The following is a 22,876-nucleotide window of genomic DNA, read 5'->3' on the forward strand; positions in this document are numbered from 1 at the left end:
CCCCCCCCGGGGGCGGCGGGTTCCGGCTGCCCCGGGCCGTCCCCGGGGGCTGGGGCGTCGGGGCCGGGCCCGGGGGGATTTGGGGTGGGAGGCGGGTTTGTTCGGGGGGGGGGACCCGGCCCCTTTCTCTGCTCTTCGTCCTTTGCCTCCCCCGGGGGTCGTGGCCTAACGGGGGTCGTGCCGGACACGCGGGCCGCCCCCCCTCGTTTGGGACAGGCAGCTCTGCCCCGCTCGCCCTGCCCCAGGACCGCCTTTTCCCACTTGCTTTGTGCCACCCCAAGTCCGATTTGGGACCTGCTGATGGGGCTGAGCGCCCAACGTGGGAAGGGGGCAAGGGGGAGGAAGCCAAGGGGCAGCCCTTGGTGTGGGTGCCTGGGTTTAGGTCAGCCCAGAGCTGCGATGGAGCAGCACCATGCGAGGAGGGACTCAGCACCCGGCTTGGGCACCTCCCGGCCCCATAAAGTGGGAGCAGCTCCTGCTCCCCGGCCCCGTACATCACCCGTTGGGTGCCTCCTGCAGCCCCGAGCCCTTTAAACCCCGAAGAGCATAAAGCTGGCACCCCCCAAACAAGAACCCCGCCGCGCTCCCTAAATCCCTGTGGTAAGGGGCTGCCTCCGTGCTGCTGGGGCTCGGTGCCCGTTCCTCCTGCTGGATGGAGCCTGCGGCTGGACCAGGACCGGAGTCGGAGCCGTTCGCCTGGAATCAGCAGGTTTGGGGAAGGGTTTGTCTGCCGCTGCTAAAAATCTCAGCTCCTGAACAGAGCAGAGCGAGGGGCTTCGTGATGACCCCGAGGAGGAGGAGGACAGCTGCTTTGCTCACGGCAGGGTGGGAAGAGCACTGGTAATAATCGTTTTTGAGTTGTAAATGTCTTCTAGAATGGTTTTCTATGTTACAAAGCGGGCAGTTGGGCAGCGACACTTGTCTGGAATGGAGCAGTGTGAGATTTCCCAGCCCCTCGGCCCCTGCCTGGCTCCATGGGCTTAAGACATAAGGGGTGTTAGGGCAAAATCCTGAGCATCAGAATTTCCCGAATCCAGTGTAACAGAAATATATATATATATATATATGGAGTTTGGCATTAGAAGTCATTGTACCTCCATCAAAGATGAAATTAACGGTCCTGGGGCTGAGATGCTGAGGCCCGTGGGTCTGCTCCATGGGCAGAAATCAAAGGGAATAAAAAGAGAAAAGTTTTGTGGATGCATTGGCCGGGAATCGAACCCGGGCCTCCCGCGTGGCAGGCGAGAATTCTACCACTGAACCACCAATGCCCAGCTGTGTGCAGCTGCCTCGCGCCCGCGCCCTGAGGGTTTGGTGGGAGCAGCCCCTGGGTGCGGGGTCCCCGAGCTCTGAGCCCAGAGCCATTAAGCAGCTCCAGGGAGAGGCAGGTATTTTATAGGGAAGCCTCATCTGCTTGTCGCTGGTTGCGCGGTGGGTTTTTAAAAAATTCCACGTGGAATATCAGCTGAAGCAACGGGTGGCGGGGGAGGTCGCAAATCCCTGTGCTGGGCACGCGTCTGGTGGGAAATAATTCTGGTCTGAGCTGTCAGCGTGCTGTGCCATCATCTCGTGCCGTGTCGGGGGCAAATGACCCCCGTATCCCATGGGACAGCGTGTGTCCTGGTTGAACGGTGTCCTTGCTACTTCCTCGAATCACTCTTGGGTTTGTGGCAGTGACATGGAGCTTGCCGGCCCCCGGTGCCCCTCGCGAGGTGCTTGGGCTTTAGGAGCGTTGTCCCTGTACGCCAACAGCCCTCAGTGTGAGCATCGCCTCGTCGTGGCCCCCTCGGGGGGAAGGTGGGGTGGGGCCTGCTTTGGCCTGCGATGGAAGGTCCTGATGCTGCAGGCAGCTTGTTGAAACAAATTCTTCATCTGGAGTATTGGCCACCCTCTCGCAGCCTGTGCATGCCCCACTCTCAGTAGCCCCCAGCTCTGTCCCCATCAGCTCTGCCTTTCAGGGCCTGGTGGCCCTGGTGGCAAGCGAGGGCAGTGGGAGTGTCAGCACGGGCACCATGGGTCTGAGCCCCCTGGATGTGTGATGGATCCACGGCAGCAGCAGCAGCCTGAGGCACAGCCCCGTACAGAGCAGAGGACCTGGTGCCTTCTTCTCTGGCCTCTCAGTCCCTTGGGGATGGAAGAAATCCTCCTCCCAGCCTGGTCTGGCATCCAGCCCTTTGAAAGTGCTTCTGTGAGCATGCAGCCCTGGTGAGGAGCCGTTGAGAGCTGATCCTGAGCTGGCTCAGGGCTCTGGTTCCTGGGCCGTGAGCTGCAAACAAGGCTGCAGGCGTGGGCACGGGGTGCCTGGAGGGCTGGGGGCAGCAGGAGGGCAGCGAGCCACTGCTGAACATGAGCAGGAAGACCTCTGCGCTGCCAGACGAGGGTTTCACTTGTGCTCTCCCTAGACCTTCCCCTTTTTGCTACCTCTTCTTTGTGTGCTGTACCCACAGCTCCACATCCCCGTTTCTGCCGGCCACGGGGAGCTGAGCCCCCAGGCGTTTACATCAGGCAAAATCTAAATCTTCCTGCTCTCCTCCTCTCCCCCCAGGCTGGTGCGCGAGTTCGTGGCTCAGAACAACACGTCTCAGATCAAGCACGTCATCCAGATCCTGTCGCAGGAGTTCGCGCTCTCCCAGCACCCCCACAGCCGCAAAGGGGGGCTCATCGGCCTGGCCGCCTGCTCCATCGCCCTGGGCAAGGTAAGGGCAAGCGTTTTGTGGCTCGTGCATGCCACAGAGGGACAGAAACTGCTCCACATGCTGCGTTAATTAGCCTTAGTGATGGGCTCAGAGCTCCGTCGGGCTTCTCACTTACTGGGGCTGATTTTGGAAAGTGCCCGCACGGGAAGGAGTCAGCTTGGAACGTGGCAGGGCACGTGTGAAAGGCAGCACGGAGCTTGGGAGCTGACTGTCCCTGCTAGAAGAGCTGAGAGGTGTAACTTATTTATTCACTTAATCCCCTTCTGATGAGAGCTTTATTCGTTTATTCCCTTGTTCTTTAATCCCCTTCTTCTGATCACCTGAAACGGCTGCTTTGAGGCCTGGCATCTTTGGCATTAGCTGCCTTTAAGCTGATGGCCACATGCCTCTGGGCAGCGCTCCCATCTCCATCCTGTTGTTAAAGCACGGAGCCGCTTCCCAAAACACTCCTCTCAGGGATCTGTCAGCCCCAAAAGGGCCCCGGGGCGCAGGCTGGGAGCGTGTCCCACAGTCAGTGCATGCTGCTGGGGCAGCCGCAGAGGAGTTGGGTTTGGTGGCCTTGAGGGACGCCGATAAACACCTTAATCTGCCCGTCTGCACGCTGTTGACTTCCTTACCGTCTCCTGTGCTGGATGCTCGAGAAACACCAGGCCGGTTCCCCCTCGTGGGTTTGTTTTAACTCAAAAAGGAGCCTACCTCCTGCCCCCACCTGTGTGCCTTTTGGGCCGGGGCTGGCCCAGTTACTGGCTGTATTTCCCCAGGGACAGTCAAGTTCTGCCTGGTGTGGCTCCTTCATGCTGCAGCCTGTCCTGCAGCGTGTAAAACTACAAGCGTGCTCTCTGGGAGAGCGAGGCCGTGCTGATCTCTCCTGGAATGAGAGCCCCAGAGCTGCTTCAGGTAGCAGCCAGCTCCAAGAGCTGTCTGTAAGCAGCCGCACACACCAAATCTGTTGGTTTCTGGGACCCAAGGTGGTGCCACCTCTTCCCTCTCCCTGTGGCGTGCTCCTCAATAAGCAGTCTCCTCCTGCTCCCCAGGACTCCGGGCTCTACCTGAAGGAGCTGATCGAGCCGGTGCTGACGTGTTTCAACGATGCTGACAGTCGGCTGCGGTACTACGCTTGTGAGGCCCTCTACAACATCGTGAAGGTGGCCAGAGGCTCCGTCCTCCCGCACTTCAACGTGCTCTTTGATGGCCTCAGCAAGGTAAGGAGCTTCCTCTAACCCCCCCCCATGCGTTTTTCTTTCCTCCACCAGAGAAGGAGAACCTCCTTCCTAGGCCTCTTCTTCCCTGGGTCAGACAAACCAAGCTGCCCGAGGTCATCTTTCCAGGCAAACTGGTTTGCTTTGACCAGGTGGGTCTGAGGGACTGCCCCAACAGTTTCTGCAGCAGCATGCAGGCCCGCGATGTTGCAGGTATTAGAGTTCACCATGTTCTTGGTCCTCACCTCCAGGATGCGTTTTTCTGTTCCTTGTTCACTGATGTAAGAAAACGAGGCTGCCAGAGCTGCTGCAGACAAGGTGGCTCTGCAGCACGATGTCTTTTTGGGGGTCTTGCAGGATCAAAACCACGTCTACACATCTGTGTTTGCAGCTTATCGCTGCAAACTTGTTTTTCGGTGCCGCTTGAGAACATGGCTGCTGGCACACGGGAAGGTGATGGGTGCCTGATATCCCCCTTAGAAAGTCTCAGGAGAATTTGTTGGAGCCTGATGAGGAGTCAGAGATACAGGGATTTGTCCCTGACCATCCCGATAACACCAAAGGAGAGCACCAGTCCCGCGAGCGTGCTGGGAGCTCCGCTGCCGAGGCAGGAAGAGGCCTGGGACCTGCTGGTGCAATGATTTCTCTTTATCATTTCTGTTGTTTGCAGCTGGCTGCTGATCCTGACCCGAATGTCAAAAGTGGCTCCGAGCTTCTAGACCGGCTTCTCAAGGTATTTTTCCTCTTCCTCTAGAGAGCCCTCGGTGCAGGTATGCAGCCGCGCCGTGCCTGCAGGCGCCTCCGCTGCCTGCCCGACGTGTCACGGCAGGGTGCTTGGGAGGCCGTGGTCCCCAGAGGCTGGAACCATCCCGGTGCAGTTCTGTGCCTTCCCTGAAAGCATTTCTTTCTGTCTCTGGCTGTAGCCTGTTAGACTGAGAGGCTGGAGGCGATCCCAGGAGGCGGGTTTGAGCAGCCGGCAGGTTATTGCAGTGCAGCGTGTGTATTTAGCTCTTGGGAGCCAGGTCTCGGGGGAAGCAAGGATTTGGTCTGAGTAGAGTTGCACACACGCCCTAGGAAGCAGAAGGGCTGCTGCTCTGATTCTCTTGCCTCCTCCCTTGCCTAAATGAATAATGAAGAGCAGAGCTGCTGCTCCCGAGGTGGGGCAGGCCTGGTTCCTCTTCCTGCCCTGCATGCTGGGGAGGTTTTACTTGAGCAGACTTCCCGGTTCCTCTTCTGCTGGGGCAGGCACGTGGCTCCTGCCGGCTCCTGCCCTGGTAGCGCAGCAGTCAGCAGCCACCTCACCGCCTCTTCCTGCTGCACGGCTGCAGAGCCGCTGATCTGTCCCGGTGTGAGCAGCCAGCCGGGCAGCAAAACCCACCGAGCGTGGAGGAAGAGCTTTAAGGCAGAGCCGGGGGGCTCTCCGGTCGCTGACACACACGATTACATCAAAGCTGCTCAGCCGTGTGTGCAGAACAGCAGCGAGGCGTGAATCAGAAGGGGCCACCCTCCTGCTCAGCCGGGCTGGCACGTCCCAAGCAGGAGCCTTCCTCTGTGGGTCCAGCTCAGAGTTATTCACTGCCCGAGGGGAATTCCTGCCCCATCCCTGAACAAACCACGAGTCCCTCTCACGAGGACTTGCAATGCCTCCCAGCCGTCTCTGACAGACCTGCTTATCAAGGGCTTGAGGTCTTTTCCTTGTCATGTGCCTTAAAAGCAGCTGGCTGGGGGTGACTGCTTGGCCTTGGGGCATGCTCTGGGTGCTTGAGGTCCCTTTGACACCCTCTGCTTGGGTTCTGCAGGACATCGTGACGGAGAGCAACCAGTTTGACTTGGTGGGCTTCATCCCGCTGCTGCGTGAGAGGATTTACTCCAACAACCAGTACGCCCGGCAGTTCATCATATCCTGGGTAGGTACACAGGGGCTTCCACTGCAGCCTCTGAAACACTGCAGCCCCTCAGCATCCTCTGTCTGGGCAAGCAGCAGGTGTCCGTGGTGATGGGTGAGCTCAGGGACCTGAATTTATTTGGGCAGGTTCTGTAAGCCAGCAGAGTTTTTCATCAGCTCTTTGAAACACCACCTCCCTGTCGTGTCGCTGTAGTCACGGGTACGTGATGTGCTTCTGCCAACCTGGTTCAGAGCTTTGCTCGGCAAGTTAGAAAGTACCAAGCACTGCTCCCTTCCTGAAGGAAGGGTTAAGGTACCCCTGCAAACCCAGCGGTGGTGGGGAGATGCTGCTCTCCCGGAGGCACAGATCTCCATTAGCTTTCTCATTTCTGTGCAAGGCAGGAGCCGACAAAGTCCATCCAGGGCTTTGGTGGGATGCGTGCCTTTGGGCTCTCTTTCAGCCTCACGATTTGCCATTCCACATGTGCCTGCATGCATCGTGCCAGTCATTCCCACTCCCTGCCGTTACACAGCTGAGATTGGAAACGCAGCAGTGCTGCAGACTGATCACCCGTCTCCTTTGCTAGCCCAGCTTCTTTCCACAATGGGCAACTCCACACCTTCCTCTCATCCTTCCCCTGTGGCCCACACGGCAGCCACGCTCCCCTCCTTCCTGCAGCTCAGCTCTGAATGCCTCTGTTCCTCAGTACTGCACCAGGTTTGTGCCGGTGGTGTTAGGTGGCTTCTCCAAAACTCACCCATCTTTTCTCAATGCCCTCTCTGAGCTAGATCCTGGTCTTAGAGTCTGTGCCTGACATCAACCTCTTGGATTACCTGCCAGAAATCCTGGACGGGCTCTTCCAGATCCTGGGAGACAACAGCAAAGAAATACGGAAGATGTGAGTGTGGGGCCTGGCTGGGTGCGGGTCGGCGTTCTGCTCCGGGGCCAGCGCATGTCCCTGCCCCGGGCGCGTGCCTTGACTGCTGTCACCCTTCACTGGCTTAATTCTTGTGTATAACCATAGCAAAACCACTTGTGCGTGGTGGATCAAAGTGTCCTTGGCCAGGGCCTCCCTTCCCCGGGTTGTTTTGGCTGCAGTGGCTGTGGGGGACGTCGTGGTCTGGCTGTGCTGCGGCACAGGCTGTGCTGGCTCGGTTTGTCCGTACCTTCCCGTCCCCTGAGCGCAGTACCCTCGTTCCTGTGTGCTGCTGGGGTCGGGTGTGAGACCTGGGGGCCCGAGGGGCTCAGCGAGGCACGGCACCAGCCCTGCAGCTCCTGGGAGCCAGCACCATGAGCTCGCTTTTCAGCTCCACTGCTAGGTCTCAAGTCTTGAGGAGGGTTTTGAAGCGCGGGAGCGGCTGGGGGTTCGCAGGGAGATCAGAGGATCTGTGCAGGAGGAGGAGCTGTTTGGTCAGGCATAAATAAGCGGTGAGACAGGCCTGGGTCCATCGCACCACCGGGCCCTACCAGTTCCTCTGTGCTTCTGTGCTTCCCGGCGTGTGTGTGTCGAGGGACAAGCACTGAAAGCTTCGAGAACCGCTCGCCCCCTGTCTCGCTCACCCTCTTGGCTGCCCATCCCAGACACGTCTGTTCTCCAGTGGGAAGATGTGTCGCACTTTCACTGCCTCTGTCATTGCTGTTGGGGTAAACCGGGACAAAAACAGAGCTGTGACAAGTGGTGGCACTGCAACAGCCTCCTTCTTCCTGTGTGGGGGCTACATTCATCCCCTACCGGGTGGCAGAGGGGAGCAGCATCTCAGCACAACCCCCCTTCACGGTGAATAAAAAAAAATGGGCATTTTCCTTGGGCGCAGATGTGCTCGGTCCTCTGCTGAGGACCTGGGGCTGGGAGGAAGCAGGGGGCGTGCGTACAAGCACCGTGCCACCTGCATCCCCTCTTTGCACGTGTGTCGAGGCTGCCCTCCGTAACTTCTAACCAACCCGCTCTGCCTGCCCGCAGGTGCGAGGTGGCCCTCGGGGAGTTCCTCAAGGAGATCAAGAAGAATCCTCCCAGCGTCAAGTTCGCAGAAATGGCCAATATCCTGGTGATCCACTGCCAGGCCGCGGGTGAGTAGTGGTCGGCGGGTTTTCCTCTTAACCAGCCCTGCTGCCACCTTGCACCTTTGCTGTCGTGCGTGAAAACCTTGCTAAGAGGCATCTAGACTAGAGACTGGGTGGAGAAGAGGGCTCGTCAGCTCTGGTTGCACGTGGCCCCTGTCCCGTGGGGTTTGCTGTCTCCGTCTCACCGCTGCTTGTCCTGCTTTTTCCCCAGACGACCTGATCCAGCTGACGGCCATGTGCTGGATGAGGGAGTTCATCCAGCTGGCTGGCCGGGTGATGCTGCCCTACTCCTCGGGGATCCTGACTGCCGTCCTGCCGTGCCTCTCCTACGACGACCGCAAGAAGAGTATCCTTGTACCTGAGCTGCCCCCGGAGGCAGCCAGGAGCCCCGCCGAGAGCCAGAGCCGCCCCGGCCATGTGGATGCGAGGGGCGCTGGGGCTGGGGCTGGGGCTGCGGTGGCTCCTCCACGCCTGGCCCCGTGCGGCACCGCGCATGCGTGGGACTGCGTGTTCCTTACACTGCCTCCACTCAGACATCAAAGAGGTGGCAAACGTGTGCAACCAGAGCCTGATGAAGCTCGTCATCCCGGAGGACGATGAAATGGATGAGGCCAAGCAGGTGACAGCCCCACCGGCGGAGCCAGCCTCAGAGGAGCCCGTCCCTGAGCCAGAGGCAGCGTCTAGCGGTGAGTCCTTGTTGGTCTGGGCTGTTAGAAGCATGGTGAGGGTCTTTAGGAGAAGTGCCTGGCTTGGTTTGGTTCCCTGGGGCAGGGAACTGCACTTTCTATGAGCTTTGGAGTCCTGTTTCACTGATGATCACCGATGACAGACGCGTTTGGTGCTGTCTGCAGAGCAGGTCACTGATCCAGCCTGGAGCCCCACCAGTGCTGTACTCCCTGGGGAACACCCCCTCACCAGGCTCCACTTGGACTTGTCCATTAACTGACCCAAAAAAGATTATTTTAGTTAAATGATTAGCGTCTTGCTACATAACACAGGAAGAGGACGGCCCGTCTGTCCTGCAGCAGCTGGCTTGAGAGGAGCTGCTGTCACCCCAAGGAGAGCTCGGAGAGCTGTGCTAGTCCTGGGAGACTGCTAACAGAGGCCAGAGAGCATCGGCGTGTGTGTGGAGGGAAGTGTATGTTTAGGAGGGACAAAGAACAGAATTTTTGGTCCTTCCCAAGTTCAGTGCTTTTGAGGCCATCATGCATGCATTGTCCCAGTGCCAAAATGACCAGAAGGCTACAGCGGAACAGAAAAGACAAAAGGTGACAAGTGTGGGAGGCCTGGAAGAGTACTGAAGGGAGAAAAAAAGTAAACTGAGAGGGTTCTGGGGGACTGATGCCTGCAGACAGAACAGCTTTAGCCTGCCAGCATGCCTTCAGCCTGTGCTGTTGTCCCAGGATGCTACTTCTGGCACATCTCTGGCCTGGCACACGAAACACACGTAACCTTTAAATGACATGGGCTGATCCTATTCTTCTGGGGCTGCGTGTTCAGCCCGGGGCTTTTCTGTATTGTGTCCACAGATGGTTTTTGGACCACCCTGCGTGGAAAGGAGCTGGGCAGGGGCAGGGGCTGGAGGCTGCCGGGCGCGGCAGCGGGAGGCGATGGAGGCGATGCGCGCGGGGCTGGGTGGTGCGGGCAGCATTGGTGGTTCAGTGGTAGAATTCTCGCCTGCCACGCGGGAGGCCCGGGTTCGATTCCCGGCCAATGCAGCAGCTTTTTGGAAGGGATGCAGGGGAGGAGTGCAGTGCTGTGTTGCAGCCGCAAAACTTTTTTTTTTTTTTCTTTTCCCTTCCCTAGTCGTCGTGAGACTTTCTTTTGTTAAAATATGGAAACAGTTGCATTTTGCGTTGATATCTGCTCCTTTGGGTAGATGACGCACCTGGAAGCAGGCAGGACGAGACAGATCTGTGATGCTTTGCAGCCGAAATTCCCGGCTCTGCTCCCCCTTTGTGCTGATGTGGCAGTTCTGCTGCGTGTGAGTAGAGGCAGCTGGCACAAGGGGGCATTCAGAGTCAAGCTCATCTTGTCACGGTGCTTTGTCACCGCGCTTCTGAGACCCAGTTTCAAATGGTGGCCGGCACAAGCTCGTGGACTTGTCTGCGCTCTGCTGTACACCTTCAGCTCTAAAATCCCTTGCCGAAAGGACTCCGGCTGAGCTAGAAGCAGCTTCGGTGGGGCTCAGCCTGTGTGCTTGATTCAAAGGGTCTCTTCAGAGACCTCTGTCTAGCATGGAGCAGAGGCTGCTTGGCCTCCGTGTGGAGTCTCACCACAGGAAAAAGGGACCCTTGGGGGCCCTGGACCATGAAACGATGGCTGGTGATGTCTGTGCAGGGGCCGTGCTGCCCTCCAGCCTCCCAGTCCTGCTCACTGCCTCCTCTCTGTTTGCCCCCAGGCTCTCTGGATGCATCTGGTGACTCCAGCGTGACCAACACCGGTGTCTTCCCCACGACCAGGTAGGGGCTGCTCCTCGCAGGCTGTGACTGGGGGGTGCTGGCAGAGCCGAGGGGAAGCGTGCTGCGGGCTGAAAGCAAGCGGGGCCTCACGGGTCCCAGCGGGATGCGCGACAGGGGATGCGTCTGTACCAAACCCTCTCGTCTCTTGGCATAAATGGAGGGCTTTTGCCACCCTGTAAAAGGCAGGAGACCAGGTGAGGCAGCGAGTGTCTGTGCACTCGGGGTTTTACACCTCTCCTGTGTTTGATCCCGCCTGGTTGGAGGCTTCAGCTTAAAGAAGGGTGAAGGTGGGGCGGAGTGAGTGCTTATTTTGGCACTTCTAGCTTGGCCGCAGCAGGAGGTCCTCGGTTCCTCCCCCTGCTGCAGGGGTTTAATCTCACACGATGCCTCGAGTGAAGGGGGACACGAACCGCCTGAGGCTCTCAGAAGAGCTCAGAGCCCTCGGGGAGCCGTGCTGCAGTCCTGGCAGCCCACCACGGCACGGTGCTGTGGGGCCGGCGCTGAGCCGCCCAGCTCCAGCTGCCCGGGGGTGAGCGTCCTGGCAGCCACTGCCACCAGCCTGTCCCCCACCAGCTCACGTGGCAATCACAGGGCCCACGTCCCAGAGAGCTGCTCCATGCCCAGCGCCATCCCTCCCAGAATCACACCTAGCTCATCTCTCCTGCAAATACCTTCCTTCCCCTCCAGCTGTCGGTGAATTTAGTGACACATCCACCCGCTCCCCCAGCCATCCTGCTGCTGCCTGCCGCTCCTTTCCTTGGAGGTCGTGATTCCCGGCACCTTTGCTGTGCTCCTGCCTCTATTTCTTCTCTGTTGTGGTCCCCGGAATAGGATGCGTGACTCCGGCTGCATCCTGCCCACACGGCTGACCCGTGGTACCCACCGTAACACATCCCAGAGCCAGTGCCAGCTTCCCAGCTCTGAACCCCTCCGCTTCCCTCATCTGCCTGCAGCTCTGTGGCTGCTGAGGGGTTCTCCCCAGCCTTCCTGCGGCCGCTGCGCTCTGTCCCTGCTCCCTGCCAGCCTCCCACCCGCTGGCTGAAGGCTCAGAGGAGCAGGTGCAGAAGTGGGCGTGCGGGGCTGAAACTGGAAGGGGGAAAGGGAGAAAACGAGAGGCACCGAGTCAAGGGGACACGCGATAGCTGAGGCTCTGTCCTGGAGAGCTTCATCAGGGGAAGAGAGGGAGGAAAGGCAGCGAGAAAGTCTCTGAGCTCAGCAGGAGGGATGCTGCGGTGCCCCGTGCTCGGTGGCTGTGGGTGTCCTTGGCTCCTGCCAGCTGCCCCACGCAGTGCAGGAGCTCACTGTGGAGCAATGCAGGCAGGGAAGCGTGGAGATGAGATTTTTGGCAAAAAAAGCCTGCTGAGCAGGAGATGCCGGGCTGTGGCTCGGGACATAGCTGCCAGGAAGCCTGTTTCGCCATCCTGGCTCAGCACGGGGACCTGACAAATTTTCCCCAGGGCACTCGCTGGGGGGTCTGGCGTGGGACTGGGGGCTGTATGTGACCGAGAGGAGTCCTGGGCACCTGCCTGGTGCTCTGTCTCTTGTCTCCGACTTGGATGTTGCTTCTCTGCCCATCTGCTGGGGTAGCTGGCATCCAGGGGTTCAGGTCTGTAGGAAATCTATCCCGTAGGAACTCAGACAAGCCGAATTGCACCTCCGGGGCTGCACAAGCAGAGCACAAGGGTGCTCTCAGCAATCCCTCAAGCCTGTGTACCCCTGGGCTGCTGGTTGCAGAGCCAGGCAATGCCGGGCAGGCACAGTTCAGAGCCAGGAGCAGGCAGCTGCCTGCGTGCTGAATGCCCTCTGGGTGTCAAGGCAGCACCAGGGGAAACCATTCTGCTGCCCTTCCAGGCTGGAAGAGCTGCAGCCGGAGGAAGCTGCAGCTGCCTTTTAGGATGAAGTCACTCTTTGCTCGTGTTTTTGTCCTCTTCCCCCCGGTCTCCCCCTGAGAGCAGCGATGAAGCGTGGCCCCGCGCCAGGCGCCCGGCTCTCACGGCCCCTTCCCCTGCCCTCCCCGCGCAGCCACCGGCCGGCGTGAGGACGGCGCGGCAGCAGCAGGGGAAGGAGGACGACCTCAACCTCGTTCAGCAGGGGCAGAGAGAGGAGCTGTGCAGCTTCACCGCCCAGCACATCACGTGGAGATGCGCTGCAGGGTGATGATGAGGGCTGGATGCTCGATGGGTGGATGCCGAACGCGTTCCTGTGGCCACTATGACCCCCCTTTTCCTAAAACGTGCTGTCAGCCGTCCAGAAATGCTCCGTGGTGACTGCCAGCTTCCCTTGGAGGGAGCTTCCTGGTGGCATTTGCTTGGAAATCAGGGCTGGGGCTGTGCTGAGGCAGAAGCTGGCTCCCAGGAGAGCCTGGCTTTGGGAACCAGAGGGGCTTCAGGGCTTCCTGGGCAGGTGGGGTCCCTGCCTTCAGCTTCTGCAGAGGTGAAGCGGACCAGAACCGTGTTTCAGAGCTGCTGGAGCCTTTCCGTGGCCTAGCTGATCCTGCCATCGCTAGTTTGAGCCCAGATCAGGAAGGGGAGGTCAAGTTGTGGCTTCTGGAGCAAAGTCCTGATTTCCTTCCTTCCATATGAGCTGCGGAAATAGACGATGCAGACAGCTGTCCTGCCTCGAGGGACCGAAATGGAAGGCGTGTTTTGGGCTCCTGTAACCTCATCCACGTTTCAGTAGAGGACTTGAGCAGTTTGAGGCCACTTCCCAACCGTCCTGCTTGGCTGGCAGGCGCTCAGCAGGGCTCGATACCCAGGTGTTAAACAAGGGTGCTGGGATGATGATCCCACACCAAACCAGATAGGGGCAGGGAGGCTCTGGAGGATCCTTTGTGGTCCTTGCTAACATGGGGAAGACTTCTTGTTCCGGGTGATGCCCAGCAGCACAGCAAGTCTCAGGTTTTGCAGCCTCCATCCCCAGCTTTGGGTGGGCAGAAGCTCTCATTCGGAGGTCCAGTCCTGCCCCCAGATGACTTTTTAATGGTGTTACACGTGCTGCTGCCTCTGGTCTCCGCTCCCGCAGTGGGACTGGGCTGCCTCCTTTCCGACCTGCCAGGCCCAGCGACCTCAGGACACTGCTCCAGGTTCCCACAGCCCACAATCACCATCTGACGCGCCTCTGCCTCTCGGGCAGGGCTGACAGCTCCTGCAAGGCTGGAAACACGAGTCCCAGGCCGTGAGGATGGGCATCGAGGCCATCTCCCCCAGGACAGCAGCACCATGTTCTGTGGTACATCCAGATGTCGTTCCTGCTCCCTGTCACCCTGCGGAAAGGGCAGGCTGCTGCCACGTGGCTGAGCTGTCCACGGCTGCCTTTAGGTCAGACAACTTAGATAATGGTAGGTAGGGCTTAGCACAAAGCTGAAATTGCAGCTTTGGGCTCCAGCCTGTCTTCCTGGGGAGGCTCCTCCTGGCCTGAGAGCCTCCTGATGCCTCCTTGTTGGCCAGGGGACATCAAGCACCCTGCCCCAGCCTTTGTCACGGTGACCTGGGGCTGGCTGAGCAGGAGGAAGCCAGCAGCACGGACACGAGAGCAATGGAGAATGAGAAAGTGACAGCTTGTGGCACGGGGAGCGGGGAGGAACTATTTACCTCCTGGCCAGTGGCTCCGGCCGGTTCAGCAGCCCAGCTGCCAGCCCATATGGGACGTGCCCTTGTGACTTGGACCGCAATGAAAGAACCTGGATATTTCCACCCTTGGCACTGCAGCTTGCTGAGCCCGCTTAAAGGCTAGAGCCTGGCCCGGGCCTTAACCTTGTCTGAAAATGGGGTCAGGAAAGCAGCTGGGCCGGGCAGGAAGCCCGGAGGGAGATGACAGCTCAGAGACTGGCAGAGAAAAGCAGCTGCTGAGGAGAGAGATGGCAGAAGATCTTGGCAGAAGAAAGCAAGGAACTGAAAAAATAAGCTGATAAGGGAAATGGGGTGAAAACCATCACCGTGGGTTGAATGCACTTGGAAAGCTAGAAGTGTTTGCGTGCTGGAGGATGCCTTCTGAGATGGGGAACGTGCTGGCAGGACCACCCTGGGGGGGAAGGGTCAGGTTCCCCAGTCACTGCTGGGGAAAAAAAATGCAAAAAGTGCCAATATCCGGAGGCGAGAGCCTGGTGCAGCTCCCACTATTGCTAAATTCGCCGGAAATCTGCTCGCTGCAGCACGAGAACCATGCAGGAGGCGCCAGGGCTGCACCAGCCCTCCGGAGCAGCAGGGGAGAAAGTAGGGTAGTGGGTGAGATGGAAGCGATCACATCCGACATCTGCCCTGGCACAGCTGTCGATGCTGGGAGCCCGCGTGGCAGCCCGAGCGGATCGCATTAAGGCAATGCCATTACCCTCGCTCCCAGGCGCCCGCTCGGGGCTGCCTGGGGATTAAGGCGAGCCGGGACGCACGAGCGAGCCGCGAGCCTGCTGCAGCAGCGCTTGCAGTGCTTTACTGATGCCTTTCTCCCTGGAAATGCAGCAAAATCTGGTGCTGCTCCAGCATGGAGGAGCACAGTCAGGGGCAGCGTGCCGCTGTGCACGTGCTGTGTCACTGGGGAGGGGATTCTGATGAGCTCGTTTTGCACAAGCAGGTGGGAAATGGCTCCCTTGCTGTGCTGGCACCCTCCTGCAGCGGTGCCGCCGCAAACCACGCAGCCCTGCGTCCCCAGCCAGCCTCACGCGCTGCTTCAGCCTCTTCCTGTGCCAATACCAGGCACGTTCCTCACGTTGCCCCCGAGGTACTCCCCTCCTGCATAGGCAAAGGCGTGTTTTGGCGTGGAGATGTAATCAGGTCAAGGATTCGTGGTGCTCGTCGGTCGGGAGCCTCGTGGCAGGTGGAGCGCAGGCTGCGCCGCCGGGGAGGGAGCGGAGTCTGCAGGGAAAAGGGTTGGTGAGAGCAGCCCCCTGGGTGAGCTGCTGCTGATCCTGTAAGAGGTGGGGAGCAGGAATTAGGGGGCTGGGGCTGGGGGAGAGGTGCAGGACCACTCACCTAAAGCTCTCCAGGGTCAGAGTGCCTTAAATCCACGGGGATGCTGCTCCCGGGGGGACCCCCCTCTCCCGAGCTCCCCCTGCTCTCAGCATCTTAAGCCCTGTAAGCAGCAGCAGCCTGAATCCATCCCTCCCTCCCCTCAGCTCTGAATGTTTAGCCCTCGGCTGATGTTTGCAACATCAAAGCACGACTCCAGCCAACTCAGGAGGCAATTTGCAGGCCCGAGCATCTGTTACGTGACGCAGACGAAGCAGCCAGATACTTGCAGAGCTGTCAGGGGCCGCAGCCTCCTCATGCAGCCCTTATAACGCATGTCCTGGGGAGGATCAAATCCTATTAAGCCACACTTCTACTTGCAAATTATACCATGAGAAGCCTGCCCTTTAGGATTTCTTATCAAACGTGATGCAGAGGAGCTCTGCACGCCACAGAAAAACCTGCAGGAGCTTGGCCCGGCCTTGAATAATTCAGTGGCTCGGGTAGGAGAGGAGTGACTTGGCTCTGGCTCTTTGGTGCAGCTGCTCTTGGAGGCCTGCTTCACCCCTTGCTCCTCAGCTGGGTCCATGGCAGGCACAAATGGGACAAAAAATGCCATAACACCGCTTCTCCTGGTTTGGGGTCTCCTGGCTGTGCCAAACGTGGGTCCTATTTGGGGAGAAGCTGGAACGTTTTTTGCCACGGTGAGAGCTAAGGAGTGTTACAAAGGAGGCAGCGTCCTGGTGAACCAGGGGGGTTGCTCGCTTTTGTCCCTGGCTGATGACCAAGAGTTGCCCTCGCCTTTCATCTTGGCCGTGGCTTTTAGGAGTCACCGTGGTGTCCTCAAGGCGGCCTTGTAGCAGAGTTGCCCCCTCCAAAGCCTCTGGGGACCTCCTGCAGCCCTTGGTGGGGTTACAGGGCCGAATGCTCTCCCTTGGTGGAGCAGCACCAGCCAGCCAAGTCTGAGGACGTTGGGTTGTACTCTGGAGACATCTGAACCTGTAAAACCTGGGTTGTGAATGCATTTCATGTGTCTTTAGTCCTTGAACCCCACACCTGATGGCTGCCACATGGACCAGTGTCTCCACACAGCCGTGGTGCTGGATTCATCCAGCGCGGTGTCCTGTCGTGCGTAGGTACCGGCTGCTTTGGGAAGGTGGTAAACCTTGAAGCCTGCACAATTTCTGTTGTTTCTGAGGCAAGATTTTGGTGCGTTGATGGGATCCTGCAAGCCCTGAGCTTGCTCCCTGGCTCCTGTAACTCCCGAAGACACAGTTCTTGGGCTGCCATGAGCAGATCTAGATGTACAGAGTAAGAAATGTGGGTGGCAGGACTGCACAGGGCTGGATCAGGCCAGGGGGCGGTTTGGATGTCTTAGGGTTTGGGCTGAGGTGTTTGACGCAGCCTGTGGTGTGCTGCGGACCTCCTCGTCGTGAGAGGAGTGAGGTGGGCATCGCAGCGCTGAACCCGGCCGCCCTCTTTTCTGTGCAGCTCTGAAAGGATCCAGGTGACCCTGAACCTCGATGGAATAGTTCAGGTGCTGGACTGCCACCTTCACGACACCTCCATTGGGATGATGACCAGGATTGCGGTCCTGAAATGGCTCTACCACCTCTACATCAAGACTCCTCGGAAGGTAGGTCTAGGACTCAGCATGTGAGCCTCTAACTTCCTCGGTGGGGCTGAGGTTGTCAGCTCCCGGCTGCTCCTCGACTGGTATTTGGGTGGGAAAGGGGCACCCGGGCTTTGGTCTTTGTTCTTTGATCTGGTGGGATCGGGGACTGGAGCAGCTGGAGGTGCTGCAGGAGGGCAGAGCCTCGCTGACTTGGTGTTGGGCAGAGCATTGTCAGAAGCTTAGGAGTAAAACTGGGGGGGTGTTGGCAGTAAGCCCCTGGGTTGAAGTTGGTCAGTGGGACTTAGCTGTGGGGTAGCAGTTCAGGAAAAGAGTTGGACGCTTGGTTTAGGGACGGTTGTGGTGACTTGGTTGTGGGTCTTTGCAGCTGTGCTGCCGCAGAAGCAGATCTGTCTGCAGAGGTACCCCAGTTTCTACCTTTGAATTGGCTTTAATTGTCTTGGTAGCTATGTAACCAAATGTCTGCCTGCATTTTTCATGAAGGCTTCGGCTGCCACTAGCCCAGTAGCTTTAGGGAGATGCTGCCAGGTAGGATAGAAAATGCTGGTGAAGCTTTCGGCAGCGTCCCCAGGAGTGCGAGGGGCCCTTGGTGGGTGACGATGGGGCCTGTGGGACTGATGGTGTTCACCTCTCTGGTTCTAGATGTTCCGACACACCGACAGCCTCTTCCCCATACTGCTGCGGACCCTCTCGGACGAGTCGGATGAGGTAGGTGCTGCAGCTGCTGGAAGTGCAGTGCTTCGAGGCTAACTGGAAGCTCGCCATCCCCACTTCCAGCCAAGTTTTGGAGCAGCTTTGCCTGGTTTGGTTGGGTTGAACCTGGGAATTTCATGAGGCTTGGCCAGCGCTGACACCAGGGAGTTCAGCCCTGGTGGCCAAACCAACCCAGAACCAGTGCAGCGTGGCCTCCCTGGAGCCTGCAGGTAACAGGCTGCACCCTTGCCCAGCTGAGAGTCCCGTTAGGCTGGTTGTTTGACCCCTCTGACCGTGTGAGCCTTCTTTTCCACCCCGAGAACTGGTCACTCCTAAAAATCCTTGTTGCCTGCCTGGGAAGGCTCAAGGCTCTGGGATTCAAGTGCCAGAGGTGATGTCTTACCCTGGTGCCACTCGTGGGGCTGGGTCTTGGCCAGGCACTGGGTGAGTGGGAATTCAGATGCCTCATGACGGCAGCATGAAGATGGGGATCATTTCCACCGGGTGCCTTAAAAACTTAGCTGAGACCTGGCAAAGTGGTTAAGCAGTGCCCACCGCTGGCAGGGCCCATGAGCTGTGCCTGGTGGAGCTGCCCCTGTGGTGCGGCCACTGCAATGCCCCGTGCTCGGGGGGCAGTCGCCTGCCTTCAGCCCCTTCCCGCGTCCTCAGGCTCAGAAGTCAGACACTACCTCATCGTCTGTGTCAACATGCCTTTGAGACACCCTCTGAGCAACCCTGCCCGTGCGGCGGCAGTGAGTTGTCGCCTCGGCCCAGCGCGCCGGGGCCTGGAGCAGAGCTGCGGAGTAGGTGTTTGCCCTCTTCCCAGCAGGTTGAGCTTTATTCCTCTGTGTCACACGGGATGTTTTCCAGGCAGGTTAAGCATTATTCCTCGTACATGGACCCGTGCAGTGCAGGCTGAGGAGCCGGCCTGCTGCCCCGCTGCTCCCAGGCACCCGCCGCAGCAGGAGGCAGGGACGGTGCCACTGCCGAGACTGGGGCTCTGTGTTCACAGCGCAGCTCCTGGGGAGGACACAAAACGTGCCCAACTGTCCCCTCTTTGTAAATCTTGACTGTCCCCCCTTGGCAAACCCCCGCTGCAAAGACCAGGGTGGGTTTTTAACTCTGGTGGTGTTTTTTGAAGTCATTAAAGCTAAGAGGAAATGTCTGTCCGTGCTGCTCTGCCCCGAGCCCGTGCTGTAGGGGTGAGGTTTCAGGCCTGCTGGCTGGCTGTTAGACCCATAGCAGCAGCAGGATGGCTCAGGAGAGAGCAAAACAAATAGGTGGCTCACTCCTCACTGCCCCTGCTCTGGCCTGGCTCTCCAAGCCCCGCTGCCAGCTCCTCGGCTTCCCCGTGCCACACTTTCCACCTCCAGGTTGCTCCCTTACTGAGGTGCTGTGCCTCTTCTCCCATTTCCTTCTCTTTCTTCCTCACCCCTTTTTTTTGTGTTTCGTTTTCCATTCTGGTCTTCACAATATCAGCATCTTTCTCTCTTTTTCCCCCTCTCTGCCGCACTCTAGAGCATTCCTGGTGCCTGTGTGGGGTACCAGTGGCCTCGGGCCGCAGCTGCCAGGCACCGGTGGCGCTTCCCCCGTTGCTGGCCCGGGTTTAGATGCGGCTTGCACAAAGCTGCCGGCGGCCCTTGAAGCCTCTCAGGCCAGACCTTCCTCGTGGAATAAAAATCACACGCTCCCTGCTTGGGAGTACACACTCAGGGCATCAAACCCCAGCGCCAGAATAAATCCCTCGTGCAAGGGGGTGTTAAGAGAGGAGGGAAGGGAACGAGCAGGCGAGGGAATGACTTGCACTTGCAAAGGCAAGCGGCTGCCTGGCCGTTTTCCACACCCTGCTGCTTACGATGCGAACCTTTCCAAAAGAGTCCCCAAGCACACATCTGCCTTTGCAGCGCTCCAGAAAGCCTGCATCTTGCAGATAGTCTCTCCGGCTTGGCAGGAGACTGCAGTGAGTCATGTTGCAATTACACTGCTTATTAATATTTGAAAAAAGCAGTGAAGAAAGGACCCCGGTGATGCGTTTCCTCCATGTGACATAACTGGGAATGGCTCAAAAGTAATTTTAAGCTGATTTATTTAATCCTGTCTTCTATTTATTTAAATGTTTGGGGGGGATTTTTTTGAAGGAAATCCATAGACAAGTCAATCCATTAAATATCACTGCTCAGCTGGCTCCCAGCCACGTTTGCTGCTCTCTGCAGAGGAAATAGAAATGACCAAAATAGTAGGAGGGGGGATTCAAGCCAAGCATTTTTGGGAATGACGAGGACAAATTGAGATAGCTAACCTGAAATGTCAGCCCCTGCTAGAAAAAGGGGTGCGGGTGCTCTCTAAGCCATGTTAGTCCTGCTCCCTGCTCGAGGGCACTGCGCAGTGTTCCTACACACGTTCATGGTGTCCGGGGGCAGATTGGGATCCCCAAAAGCTCTCAGCTAATGGGCTGGGGATGGCCAGGTTAGCACGGGGACTGTGTTCAGGCACCTCGCTGTTAAGTCTGGTCTTGCTGAGCTGCTCTGAGTCTCTCCACGCACTCGCCGTAAATAATCAAGGAGGAATTTGCGCTGGATGGGGCTGAATCTGTGCCCTTTAAGTTGTCACGTATGTTTTTCGTGTTCGAGCAGCACAAGGTGTTGCACCACCTCCAGCACGCTGAGCAGGGGCCAGCATCTCATGATGCATCTGTGGCGTCCTGAGTCATCTCCGCCTTCCCTCCTCTTCCCGGCCGTTCCCAATTCCCCACTGCCGGTGGAGAAACAGCCAAGAGACCTCGTTAAGATTCCCAAATGCAGCGCAGCACAAAGGAGCTGGAGCGAAGCTGAAGCAAGCAGTTCCCTTTGATACGTAGACAAGTCGGGATGCGAGACTCCTGGCTGTCAGGTTTTGGGTTGCTGCGCTGCGTCGCCCTGTGCTGGCTCACGTGCTTCCCTACCCGGTGTTTCTCTGCGTGTCAGAGCTGGTTTTGAACTCAGTCTTAAAAGCACTGGTTAAAATTCGATGTGGTTAAAACTTCCTTACAGCGCCGGGATAACAGGATTGTGGCGAGCATGGCACAAGCTGCTCCTTTCATCCGTGTGGGTCTCACAGCCCCGACACCTGCTAGCGGGAGGCTGAAGGGCTGGTGGTGGAGAAAGCGAGAAGTCGGAGCCCAGGTGCCTTTGGGCAGCAGCGTGCTGGACCTTGCCATGCTCAGGTTAAAAGCACGGTTGCTGCTGGCCGTGGCTGAAGGCAAGACGTGCTCTGCAGGTTGTTGCCCTCTGCAGGCTCCTCTTGCAGAGGTGGTTTCCAGGTCGGCTGCCCAGGGGAATGCAGCAGGGGATTTCTGAGCAAAACCTGCTCCGGTGACACTGCTTGTTTTCTCGGTTTGTCTTGCTTTCCGTTCTCCAGCTGCAAATGGGAGCTGTTTATTTACATCCTCCTTGTTGCTTATCTGCTGCTATCAGCCTCGCTGGGGGCTGGAGCTTGTGCTGGGACTTTTGTCTGACTCACGCGAGGATGACGCACGAGGAGGAGCTGGGGTCTGATCTGAGGCAGGATAAAGTCCAGCTCCCTCTGTGCTCTGCTGACACGAAAACCTACCTGCGTTCGTGCAGCGGGAACACCAGGCTCTGAATGCAGCGAGAGGATCCCAGCCATGTCCTAGCTTGCACCTTGCAGTTGTGTCTCCTGGAGCATCCCACAGCTGCCGCGCTGGACAAGCAGCAAGAGCTGGTACCCTCCCCAGAGAGCACGTGCTGTGGCCACGCACAAATTAAGCATGTATTTTGTTCCCCACCAGCAAAAATCTGCTGTGGAGGCGCCTACCGAGGAAGCTCTGAGCCTTGGAAGTGCTGCTGGTGTCCCCACGTAGTGAGTCCCGTACCACACACCGCCCAACGCCCCTGCATGCTGCAGCAAGGTTTCGGAGCCCGGTTCCTGGCGTGCTCTGTGAGCTGTGCCATCACCTTTTAAGTCCCTGCAAACCTCTCCCCTTGTGCCCGATTCCCCATGAATGAGGCTGAACGAAAGCTTGTGCCAAAGCTGCCTGAGCGTGGTGTGGTTTCCAGTTGTGCTCCGTTGGGTTTAGCTCCGTCGTGCTCCTGCTCCTAGACTTCAATCCCCTGCTGCCAAAGTACCACAGTCCGTGCAAAGCAGCGAGCTGAAAGGGGAGAGCACTGACACGCCTGTGCCTGGCTTTTTAATGTTTTTTTTTTTGGTGGTAAATATTTTCCAGAGGGAGACTCGAGATGAGTAGATACCGGGGCGGGGAGGTTACCCGTCCTCCAGAGGAGAAGTTACGCTTCAGGGTACGCTTTAATGGCAGGGTATGCAGAGAGGTGTATAATTTAAGTTGGGTCGTGGAAAATGCGGTCAGCCCAGCCTCGGGTCTGTGCAAGCAGCCCGAAAACAGCGCCCGTTGTGCCTTGGCAGGCATTCAGCCCCCCAGGGCCACCAGCCTTGGCTTGCCTGCATCCCTCTCCGTGCATCCTTCACCGCGCTGCGGTGCGCGATGAACTTGGTGGCACCAGGTGGCACCGGGCTCCCCGTACCCCAATTAAACACCTCCGAAGAGGTGCTCAGGGCTGTGGCATCTCAGCAGAGTGCTGTGCGTTTTCCATGGGGGGGCTGATTGCTTCTCCCTTTTTGGGGACGGCGTGCCCCAGGCTTGCCCTTGCTCCACAGGATGGGTGCAGACGGGGGATCTGTGAGAGCAGGAGGGAAGACGGGGAGTTCTCGGGTCTCTGGCGTGGTTTTGGCTGGCCGTGGCCATGTTACCAAACAGCTGAGCCATTCCCCACCTGCTGTTTGTGCTGGTGCTGTGAAGGTGTGTTCACACGTCCTGGGATGATTTGCCCTTGGCAGAAACCTCTTCCCCCTGTGCTAGCTTCAGCAAATGCCCCGGAGGTGCGAGGAGCAGTGCCGCAGAGGGGAGGAGAAGCCCCGGCCACGCTGCTCCCATCCCCTCCCAGCAGCAGGCTGAAATCTGGCGGCTGGAAGGGAAAAAACCCTTGGCAGGATCAGAGGATAGAAGTTGCTGTGCTGGGGACCTGAAAAGAGGCCCGGTTAAATTGGTGTGGGAAGATTAATGGTGGTTTTTTCTTCTTTTTTTTTTTTTTGTTTTTAAAGCCGGCGGAGGGGGGGACGTGAGTTTGCTTTTCACACCGTGCGTGCCTGGGGCCCAGCCAGCCTCACTGCTCGCCGCTCTTGGCTCTGGGACGGCGCTCCCGTGCTTTCCTCCCCTCCCCAGTAACATCTGAAGGGTTTGGAAGGAGAAAAACCACCCAGACAAACTCAGCAAAGCCTTCAGAGCGCCTTGA

At 58.3% G+C, this 22,876-nt stretch overlaps 1 protein-coding gene and 2 non-coding genes across 3 annotated transcripts in view; 2 read left to right on the forward strand and 1 right to left on the reverse strand.

The window, feature by feature from the left end:
• Nucleotides 1–1,200: 1,200 nt before the first annotated feature.
• Nucleotides 1,201–1,271, reverse strand: TRNAG-GCC. The gene has a single exon. It is a non-coding gene; the product is annotated as a tRNA-Gly (tRNA).
• Nucleotides 1,272–2,516: 1,245 nt separating this feature from the next.
• The window catches only part of VAC14 (VAC14 component of PIKFYVE complex), a gene marked incomplete at its 5' end in the record, with an annotated part of 45,653 nt that continues 25,293 nt past the window's right edge, over nt 2,517–22,876 (forward strand). The window contains 11 exons of the mRNA XM_035337047.1: nt 2,517–2,696; nt 3,731–3,898; nt 4,566–4,628; nt 5,695–5,802; nt 6,570–6,679; nt 7,742–7,848; nt 8,054–8,188; nt 8,376–8,528; nt 10,244–10,304; nt 16,736–16,880; nt 17,520–17,585. Coding sequence (XP_035192938.1) covers nt 2,517–2,696; nt 3,731–3,898; nt 4,566–4,628; nt 5,695–5,802; nt 6,570–6,679; nt 7,742–7,848; nt 8,054–8,188; nt 8,376–8,528; nt 10,244–10,304; nt 16,736–16,880; nt 17,520–17,585 — 1,296 coding nt within the window. The remainder of the gene's footprint in view (nt 2,697–3,730; nt 3,899–4,565; nt 4,629–5,694; nt 5,803–6,569; nt 6,680–7,741; nt 7,849–8,053; nt 8,189–8,375; nt 8,529–10,243; nt 10,305–16,735; nt 16,881–17,519; nt 17,586–22,876) is intronic.
• Nucleotides 9,490–9,560, forward strand: TRNAG-GCC. Its single transcript has one exon. It is a non-coding gene; the product is annotated as a tRNA-Gly (tRNA).

The sequence above is a fragment of the Oxyura jamaicensis genome, chromosome 11 (genome assembly GCF_011077185.1).
Source record: "Oxyura jamaicensis isolate SHBP4307 breed ruddy duck chromosome 11, BPBGC_Ojam_1.0, whole genome shotgun sequence".
In the NCBI taxonomy this organism is placed as follows: Eukaryota; Metazoa; Chordata; class Aves; order Anseriformes; family Anatidae; genus Oxyura; species Oxyura jamaicensis.